The sequence below is a fragment of the Habropoda laboriosa genome, unplaced genomic scaffold, assembly GCF_001263275.1.
Source record: "Habropoda laboriosa isolate 0110345459 unplaced genomic scaffold, ASM126327v1 scaffold18, whole genome shotgun sequence".
Lineage (NCBI taxonomy): Eukaryota > Metazoa > Arthropoda > Insecta > Hymenoptera > Apidae > Habropoda > Habropoda laboriosa.
In genome coordinates this window covers 2,535,114-2,545,834 of record NW_017100152.1, presented here as the reverse complement: position 1 = coordinate 2,545,834, position 10,721 = coordinate 2,535,114, and the positions used below count along the sequence as shown (strand labels likewise).

Genomic DNA, 10,721 nt, shown 5'->3' with positions numbered 1-10,721 from the left:
AAAAAATTATCGTACAAGACAACCACTTCAAATTTAAAAAAACATTTAAGTGCTGTTCATCCTACTATTTCACTAGCATGGAGAACACATCAGGTATATTTAATTATAAGATGTAATAAGTAAATTGTAACTTAGTTTTTATCCATATATGCAAAATAAAATAATATAAAAAAAAAGTAATTATACTTAAATCTACAAGCATTCTTTTGCATCCTTTCATGTATCTATCGATTGTAGAATATTTTTTTGTTTATTTTCTTTCAGTTACAGCCATCACAATTTATAATTAGAGCCAGACTCAACTTGAACTAAGCAACATTGTATCACCACCACATTGTATCAGTACCACAAGATAGTCCAGGGCCAGCTGTAAATTTATTAACATCAAATCAACTACAAATAACGACATTTTTACCAGAAAAAATGTCAACAATAAACCGTAAAGTTTATAAAAGATCTGCAACCATTCAGAATAGTAGAAGACATTGGATTCAAAGAATTTATTAAGGCATTAAATCATAGGCAATAAGGCATAAAGTATTAAAGATTCAACTTACGCCTGTAATTTACAATCATTTATTTATCCATTATTCTTCATTAATCCTTTCTCTTATGCGATATAAATTTTGGTGCGTTAATATAAAGTATATAGGTTATGTCGACATGAAAGAACACTTACCCTCTCCAGTAATCAGAAGCGATGACGAAAAATCACCGTTTCATCAGTATTCTACGTCATCCGGTGTGCGCGAGCCTTTTCCTACAACAATGTTTGCACCGCTCTGTGGCACACTTTGGAAGCTGTTGCTTGACCGCAAAAGAAATTACATTTGGCGCTACTGTCGTCTTTTACCATTTTTTTCCTCCCTTTCTCTCGCTTCCGCTTTTGAGAGCTTGTCGATAATTTACGTAGGTAAGAAATTTCATTATTGTATATCCAAATAATCTTTTTCGTAACTCACATAAGTGTAACAGTAAATTGTTTTTATGATTAAACTGCAGTATTCTATACTAATTTGTAATGATATATTATTTTTCTAATTTCGTCGTGTAATTCGATTCTATATCTCAAAATTCTTAACCTCAAATACTGTTTATGATGTTTTATGCTGTATTTTATTGTAATTATTACTTTTGTAGGTCCTTTAATACAAGAAAATGGCAAAGTCTAAAAATCATACTAATCATAACCAAAGTGAGTACAGCCAAGAATGTCTACTGTTTTATTTTATTATAGAAATCCATAAATACATAAAGTAGAGGTCCTTGTTTCACATGTATTAAAGTTAACTATATTACAATCCATGTAATTTTTACCGCACTTGGTACATTTGTATTTAAAAATTTCTATTTATGTGTATTTATCTTCTTTTTTTTTAAATCTGTGTTCCTTTTGTATTATATCGAAATTTGTAATTGTTACCTGCAATTTAGCAAATTTGTAAGGCCATATTTGGTTTCTCCAAATTTGTCATGTTAATTATACGAATTAAAATATGGACACATATTTAAGTACACATAAAATAGAAATTTCTAAATATACATATATTTAAATATCTGTGACAACATGTTTTAAGAATACAGATTTTGAATTCTGTAATACATGTTACAAGTGTATCTTTAATACATGTCAAAGCCATGATCTCTAATGTAAATACATGATTTTTTTTAAATATGGAAGAAAATAAAATTGTTTTCCTTTTGTTTGGTAGATCGAAAGGCTCACCGTAATGGTATCAAAAAACCAAAACGTTACAGACATGAGTCCACGCTTGGTGTAAGTCCAAAAGTTTTTAAGTGATTGTCTTGATTTTTATGATTGTATCATTCATATATAATTATAAAGATAAATATAATTTCAAATTCTAATACATTTTATAGTACAACCATATTATGTTTATAAGTTTCTGTTCATAAAGTTCATTAGGTAATTCTTTATGAAATTAGCCATGATATACCTGAATATCTTTACAGCTTTTATATCTGCAACCGTATTGTTTTACACTTTTTTTTTTTTAGATGGATCTGAAGTTCCTGAGGAACCAACGTTTTGCAAAGAAGCATAATTTGAAACCAAAAGAGCAACTAAAAAAAGCAGAAAAGCGCAAGTCTCTTCAGCTATCTGAAAGTTTTGTTATAGTAAAAGTTTGAAAAATGAATTTGTATCTCTTTCATCCTGATCTATTGTTATATATATGTTCATCCTCCATACACAGTAAAGCTTCTCACATTGTCTCTCAGCTGGAACTCAATAGGGACAGTTTCAGTAGAGGGAAACTGTTTTTCGAGTCTCGCAGTTCGCCTTTGTAGTTCGCCGAAGGAAGACAAGGACAATGAATAAAAGAGAAGAATGAAACGAAAGTTGAGGCAATCGAGCGATTTAAACACCAGCGTTTTTATTATTAATTTTTTCTGTATAAAGAATTGATATGTTGATGAGATTGTTCTGATCAAAATGAGACCAAACACGATATAATTTGAACAAAATTTACTTATTAATACTTATTGAGTAACCCATTTTAGTTCATTATCGCTTTGAATGAATTAAAAAAGAACGGATTGTTAAGAAAATGCATGAAATATCTGTACACATTATCCCATTTGATCTCATTTGAATCAGAAAAATTGCACCAATATGTTTAAAAAAATTTCAGTTACAAAAAAGCTATTGTATTATGAACTGTCAAGTGGAGAACTCGTCAAAAGAACCGCGTCACGTTATACACATCGTATTCTTGACTGACTCCAAAAAAGATAGCATAGGTGTAGGAATAACATCCATACGTGCAGGAACAGTAGGGACACGGAGAGGATTTACTATGCACATATCCTCTAGAATTTTTACTAATTCTTGTTTTTATAGTTCACAGTTTTATTGTTAAAGACTTTAATTTAGTAATTTTCGTAATACGACAGAGCTAGTATATCCTTATTGTATTGGCCTTTTCAAATTTTGATATAAAACTGAAACGTAAAAATTGTGCGTATGCCCTGTGATTGATTAACATCCAAATATCACAGAGTAAGTACTTTGCATTCTAACAATAAGCACTTTAATCTTGCACATTTACAGCTAATATCTTTAGATAAAGTTACGTTAGTCAAAGAATTATTACCAAACAATAATAAACGCTATTATATTAGAAGCAGAATAGAAGGAAATTAATAATTAAATTATGAAAGCAATTGAAAGCAGAGGGGTTAAATAGTTACGTTAAATATTCTTAACCAAATATTTGTTTTAATTTGACTGATCTCGAAGTAGGTATGCAAATTTATACACAATAATAATGAATTTTGGTAATTTTTGAAAATTTCGCAAACAGGACAATCTTATAGTAATTTGATATTTAAATGATTGTTGCGCGAATTCAATATGGCGACAGGTCACCGTACCGATGATCGTTCTGCAATAAATCTCGAAAAAACTTGCAAACCACGAGTAATTTTATTATTCAGTGGCAAAAGGAAATCGGGCAAGGATTATATTACAAACGTTTTGCAAGAAAGGTGATAAACTTTTTGTAGTTATAATATTAAGGATAATTACTACAAATAATAGTAATAGTATCGGTGGCGTGAAACATTAATTTGACATAATTAATGAAGTGTATTTTTATTAGAATTGGTTTTGACAGCAGCGTCATTATAAAATTATCGGGGCCAATTAAAATACATTGGGCTAAATCTCAGGGTTTGGATATCGATCAACTTTTAGGAGATGGAGAATATAAAGAAAATTATCGTTATAAAATGGCAAAATGGGGAGAAAGTATTAGAAAGCAAGATTATGGCTACTTTTGTCGTGCAGCTATAGACATGTGTAATGGTAGTTAATTTTTTTCTGTCGAAAATTAATATTCAGTACAATATATACCAATGCGTTTTTAGCACACAATAAACCAATTTGGATAGTGAGTGATGTCAGAAGAAAAACTGACATACAATGGTTTATACAAAATTTTGGAGATGCATGCAAAACAATTCGTATCGTATCAGATGATGTAATTAGGAAGAAACGTGGTTGGATGTTCGTTTCAGGTATATGAAGAAAAATTTAATTGTTAAAGTGTAATTATTAAATGGAAGTTAGAAATGATTATAATACAAATTATATACAAGAATTATTATAATTACAAAGTATATTTTACACAGGCATTGATGATTCTGAAACTGAATGTGACCTGGATGATATAAACACATGGGATTTGAAAGTGACAAATAATAGTGAAAATGTAGAACTTATATTGCAGCAGATATTAAAATTAGTTAATTAGCAAAAACTAAAGCATGTACCACATGTACAAATTAAGAGTTAAATCTATGCATTGTGTGCGCACATGTTGGTTATATTATACTTGTAAGAAACAAATCATTTTAAATGTTACATTAATTATAAAAATTGAAATTATATATTTCTTTAACTATGAACGTCATGAACTTTTAAATATCGGAAAACGCGACACGGTCCTTTCTATAGCTAGTGCGTGTGCGTGTGTAACCTAATATGTTTAGTACTAATAAATAATGTTAAATGGCGCGAATGAATTGAAGTTTTAGGGACTTCATCACGGAAAAAACGTCGTGTACGTTTCTCCCTAAAATAAGACTCCTGACACATCATCTACGTGGCGTGGAGTATATTGTGTTGCAACGGCGTTCTTCCTCCTTCTCTGGTAGACGCCGATGTGTTCGGAATTACAGCGCGGTACAGCAGTCTTAAAATAGTGTTATTTTTGTAATTGCATTTTTATAGTTATTATACGCCGCGACGACCGTTTTACATTATATTTTTTCTACTGTATAATCTAAAAGAACTTTCTCTAAAATATAAATATTCTCTAGTGACAAATACTATACCTTTATAAAATACGATTACAAAAATACTATTTCATGATTGCTGTAACGTGCTATAACTCCAAACACATCGGCGTCTCACAAGGAAGAAGGAAGGACGCCGTTGCAAACGCACACATGTATATCGGCAGCTTAGCTATAGGGGAAAACATACACGATGTTTTTGCCGTAATAAAGTCCTTACAAAATGTACTAGCTAGTGATTAATGATGGCTAGAACTGCTACTTTTGAATCACGAGTGATTTGATCACGTTTGTTCCCAATCACGGTGATTTTTCGTCATCGCTTCTGATTACTGGAGAGGGTAAGTGTTCTTTCATGTCGACATAACCTATATACTTTATATTAACGCACCAAAATTTATATCGCATAAGAGAAAGGATTAATGAAGAATAATGGATAAATAAATGATTGTAAATTACAGGCGTAAGTTGAATCTTTAATACTTTATGCCTTATTGCCTATGATTTAATGCCTTAATAAATTCTTTGAATCCAATGTCTTCTACTATTCTGAATGGTTGCAGATCTTTTATAAACTTTACGGTTTATTGTTGACATTTTTTCTGGTAAAAATGTCGTTATTTGTAGTTGATTTGATGTTAATAAATTTACAGCTGGCCCTGGACTATCTTGTGGTACTGATACAATGTGGTGGTGATACAATGTTGCTTAGTTCAAGTTGAGTCTGGCTCTAATTATAAATTGTGATGGCTGTAACTGAAAGAAAATAAACAAAAAAATATTCTACAATCGATAGATACATGAAAGGATGCAAAAGAATGCTTGTAGATTTAAGTATAATTACTTTTTTTTTATATTATTTTATTTTGCATATATGGATAAAAACTAAGTTACAATTTACTTATTACATCTTATAATTAAATATACCTGATGTGTTCTCCATGCTAGTGAAATAGTAGGATGAACAGCACTTAAATGTTTTTTTAAATTTGAAGTGGTTGTCTTGTACGATAATTTTTTTTTACATATTTTGCAGGTAGCATATCCAGTATTGCTAACTGGTGTCAAAAAGCTCCACACATCAGTTCCTCCAAATGCTTTGGCTTGGACAGACATTTTACTCATGATCTTTCTTTTAGCACGTTAAAAATGAAACTGAACACGAGAAGAAGATTTCCAATCTTTAACAGTGATCGCATTTCGCGGGTGGAGTTGAGAATGCATCACACTGCCTTTCCTTCAAACTGCTTAAAAGGATAAATTCCACTAATACTGTTTCGATTTTCGGCTATACGCTTCAAAAATTAGTTACATCCTATTGTATATATAATATTTTAATCATGCTATATTTAAAAGTATGAAAGGAATAGAAATATATTTTTGTAAAACTAAGTCCATTCCTTGGCATGTAACACTGAATTAAAGATTTTATCTACCTATCTATCTAATAATAATATGTATATTTTTATATGTGCTGATAATTATGAAAATGCAAGACTTAGAGAAGTTGAAATTTTAATTTAATCTATGTTACATTAATTTACATTACAATGGTATGCAAGAATTTTTGTATGAAAAATGTTTGGTTTATGTCACTTTCATAATCACAAGTACCATATTTTTTGTATTCTTAAATAAATATTTCCGATATTACATATTAATAATGAATATAATTATATTGTCATTAAACCTAAATGTTGGAGACATAATAAAGAAATACACAACCATGAATTTACAGTTTGTTTTATTATATTTTAATTTATATTACATTATCTATATTAATACACTATATTATATGAGCCGTTGTTTTTGAAAGTGGTATAAGTCCTTTACTTCATACATCGAGATATTTAAGGGTTTGCGTTTGAATCTACTTAAAAATATTGGCAAACGTTAATCAATTCGGGTAATGTTTTTAAAACTATAAAAAACAGAAAAAAAAATGAAACTCGCAGCATATGATCTTCGATTGTTTTGCTATACGCGTGCCAAGTTTCAAACCACGGTTAGCGAACGGTTGTTTCAATTATCGTTATTACGAATGGACTTATTCCACCTTCAAAAAAACATTCCTTGCGATAATATTTTACAGTTCAACTTTTTTTCATTAATTTATGAGGATATTGTACACCATTGACTGTGTGATTATAAATATAAAAAGAGGATATCTATATCTGACTAAAACTACCATTAACTCATTTTTTTCAAAAAATGAACTTATACCACTTTCAAAAGTAACGGCTCATATATGGTATAATTATATTCTACTGATTATTGTATATTTATTCTATTGCTTTTATAAAACATAAATAGAAGTGTAATGCATAAACTGTTCATGCATTTTTGATAAATATAAAATTATAAAAATCTATGAAATATATACAAAATATATACAATATAAGGTAACTTGTGACATTTATAAATGATTAAAGAAATTTCTATTTACATTCTATTTCATTGATTATGTTCATAAAATTATGTGAACATCGTATCAAATTATTTTACTAACAATTTATTTTCAAATCATATTAAATAAGTTATTTGATCAAGTATTATGATTATAGTAATTATAAATTCACTAAGAAAATAAAAAAATCACGATCACAGTTGTGAATAAAGTTAAATCACGACTGTATACTCTAAAAAATATTTAATATAACGTATTTAACATATTTCACGTAATAATTTAGTATAATAATTGAAAATAATATAATTTATTACCTAATAAGAAGAGAATTATCATATCGTATTAGATAAATTCTTTTTTTTTAATCAATAATTACGATTTCAGTGATCAAAGTCGTTCTAAATAAAAAATCACGTTAGTAATTTTGAACGCCATCTGTAGTACTGTCCGACAAACCTAAAGTGAAGCCTCTGACGTCACACAGGGCCTAAAATTGGTAGATGTAGGGAATCTTGCGATAGCTCGCTGTTAGGAAGCTAATAGGGATAGAATATGGCTATCGCAGTTACTTTTAGGTCTTCCCTTATAGTCAGCCAATAGGAATAGAATAAGGCTATAGCACTTACTCTTCTATGAACAATAGATGACGATCGGATCTCGTTCGAGCAGTCGGTAAACAGATGAGCAGTCGATAATTGACCGTTATAATATTTTCAAGCACTCGAAAAAAAATTAAGTTTACCTCGCGCAGACACCATAAACAGGCGAACAGATGCCTGCGCGACGCCAAACGACGTGCATCATGGTCAACTTAATTTTTTTATCCCATGTTCCCAAAATTTGTCTATTATTTCGATAAGCTTATTTTGCAGGTTATATTTCAAGCAATCCAATAATATTTTTTCCAAATTTTTCTATGAGTGGGAACAGTGTCAAATTAGCAATTGAAACTTTAGCAGTGATTATTGCTATGTTTATTGCTATGAAATGAGACCAAGGTCGCAATATTATCTTTAAACAAAGCCGAAATATTACGGTTAAAGTGACGACATGTCGTCTGATTTTGTCAAATTTTTCAAAATTTTAACATTAAATAGTGGCTGTCGGTCTGTGGTGGCACGCTATTTTTCATTGCAGCCAGAAATTTTTTAGCTCCTTAAGCAATTTTTTAATACGCCGAAATCTACTTTTATTATTCAGGAATAGGAGAAAAATATTTACATTTTAGTTTTCTAACTGTTAAAAAATACTAATACATTTCCTCAGGCTTCCTTTACAGTAACAATTTATTGTGTATGAGTCGCTTAGAAATTAACGTCTGCGCTATTAAATATGTCTTACGCGCCAACGTAGGTAAGAGGACAAGGCGACCAAATAATTTTTAGTTTTCCGTTCTTTTATCATCGTGTTACATTATCGACAGCTGACTGAAATTCGTTTGTCTAAACCATTTACCTACAACGCAACTTCCCCTCAAGCGCCTGCAGTGTAAGACCCAAGAGTAGTGGGGATGACCTGAACCGCCTATTTTGCTTCCATTTTGCTAGGCTGTGACGTCAGAGGATTCACTTTAGGTTTGTCGGATAGTAGGCAGTGATACCAGAATCGTGGGATGTGGGTCAAATCGCTTACATCACTATGACCTACCGTCATCTCCCACTACATATCCGTCCTCGTGCTCTCACGCAAATGTATCGGTAGCTCTGTCCGTGCACGTAGCCTGTTCGGCACTTTCCGCCAACAATCCACGTTACCTCGTGACGCTCGAGCAATCTGAGCCCATGAATAGCAATCAGGAGATTCCTTTTGAATCTCGGTGGTGACGGTGTTACTTTTTATTTTTAATTATTTTGTAATTTCATTTTGTAACTTTTCAGTGAAATGAAAAATTTGAGAAATATTGATCACTTATCACGGAGACTACATACCTGACCCCCCAGGATTTTAATATCGCACCTATAGTATAGCGGCCGGCGTCCCGCAAGGGTCCGTACTTTCTCCAACCCTATTTAATACATTTATTGCCCACGCCTTTCATGACCTGCCCAAGAAGATAAGCATAACAGCCTATGCGGACGACATCGCGCTCTACACGAGCAGCATCTCGCCCCATAAAACAATAAATAGAATTCAAAACGCGGCACACTTAATTATAAGCAGACTCAGGAAATGGAAACTAATTATAAACGCTAGCAAAACAGAAGCCATCCTTATCACATGCAAAAAAGAACTACCCGCCTCCATCAAAATCCACAACTCCTCAATACCAATACAAAATACGGTCAAATACTTCGGTATACACATAGACAGCAGACTCACATGGGGACCACATAGCGCAATCATAAATAAAAAAGCCATCGCCATTCTGTGAAAATACTACAATCTCCTAAAATCCGCATCACTATCCACCAACCTTAAACTATTGCTATATAAAACAATGATACCCCCCGTCCTCACCTACGCCTGCCCGGTATGACACACAGTAGCATAGACACATATAAACAAACTACAAGTGACACAAAATAAATGCCTCAGAGTAGCAACAAACAGGCCCAGACGTACACCAATAAAGGAAATACACCGCGCCAGCAAAATGCCACTAATTTCGGAATATATACAATCCACAAACAATAAACAGAACTACAGATTACCAAACCACTCCAATCTCCTAATAAGAAACATTGCGACAAAAATTAAACCTTTATGGGGGCATAAGCAACCCCAACACACATAAACACATAACACAAACCGTCTGAGATGCGACAAAACAAGCAAACTTGTTAAAGCGCAAAACACTGTAAACATTGTAAACATTCTTGTACATAATTAGCGTAAGCAAATAAATACATATAAGCAACTAACATAGGTATAAGCGCCCACTAACCACATAAAACCCCTCCCCCATAGATCATAAGCCAAACACAACCCACAAGCGACAGATTTTTATTGTAAATTTCTCCTAGTCACAGCTCAGTTCTCACTATCTACACAACAAGAACTGAAAAGCGAAAAGAAAACACAGGACATGCGCCAAACGTCTCCGGACAGGCATCGCAACCTAAAACTTAAGTACAATATTATATCTAAATTAACTATGTAATATGCATAAGCACTTAAGATACAAATAAAAACAAAACGAAACAAAACTAGACAGTTGGTGTGCGCCTAAGACGTTTGCTTCCCAAGTGAATAGTCTGGGTTTTTCGAGTCTTGAAGGTAGAAGAATATTTTTCACTTTTATTTTAATTGATAAAATCTAATATTATTTTATTTTATGACATCTGCAATGTATTTATATAAATTATTAATTTTGAAACTTCAAATAAAATATATTTTTACAAAAGATATGGTATTTGTACATGTAGACTTAATACATAAATTTTGCCTACGATAAATATTTACACAATATACGTATGTATAAACAATACACAATATATATAAGTATACATATATTAATCATATATTTATTGTATTAATTATGAAAAACAGAAAT

General features: G+C 31.4%; 2 protein-coding genes across 2 annotated transcripts; both read left to right on the top strand.

The window, feature by feature from the left end:
* Window positions 1-853: 853 nt before the first annotated feature.
* On the top strand, window positions 854-2,461 carry LOC108575444 (60S ribosomal protein L29-1). The gene is made up of 4 exons (XM_017938239.1): window positions 854-913; window positions 1,141-1,195; window positions 1,713-1,777; window positions 2,020-2,461. Exons 2-4 carry the CDS (start codon window positions 1,159-1,161, stop codon window positions 2,149-2,151), a joined length of 234 nt encoding a protein of 77 aa, XP_017793728.1. The 5' UTR covers window positions 854-913; window positions 1,141-1,158; the 3' UTR covers window positions 2,152-2,461.
* Window positions 2,462-3,372: 911 nt separating this feature from the next.
* Window positions 3,373-4,277, top strand: LOC108575434 (phosphomevalonate kinase). The gene is made up of 4 exons (XM_017938226.1): window positions 3,373-3,510; window positions 3,624-3,829; window positions 3,892-4,041; window positions 4,156-4,277. Exons 1-4 carry the CDS (start codon window positions 3,377-3,379, stop codon window positions 4,275-4,277), a joined length of 612 nt encoding a protein of 203 aa, XP_017793715.1. The 5' UTR covers window positions 3,373-3,376.
* Window positions 4,278-10,721: the final 6,444 nt, after the last annotated feature.

Coding starts and splice junctions, on each gene's coding strand:
- LOC108575444 (XM_017938239.1), top strand. CDS start 1,159: ATGGCAAAGTCTAAAAATCATACTAATCATAACCAAA. Junction 1,196..1,712: donor TCATACTAATCATAACCAAA/GTGAGTACAGCC, acceptor TTTGTTTGGTAG/ATCGAAAGGCTCACCGTAAT. Junction 1,778..2,019: donor GACATGAGTCCACGCTTGGT/GTAAGTCCAAAA, acceptor TTTTTTTTTTAG/ATGGATCTGAAGTTCCTGAG.
- LOC108575434 (XM_017938226.1), top strand. CDS start 3,377: ATGGCGACAGGTCACCGTACCGATGATCGTTCTGCAATAAATCTCGAA. Junction 3,511..3,623: donor ACAAACGTTTTGCAAGAAAG/GTGATAAACTTT, acceptor TATTTTTATTAG/AATTGGTTTTGACAGCAGCG. Junction 4,042..4,155: donor TGGTTGGATGTTCGTTTCAG/GTATATGAAGAA, acceptor TATTTTACACAG/GCATTGATGATTCTGAAACT.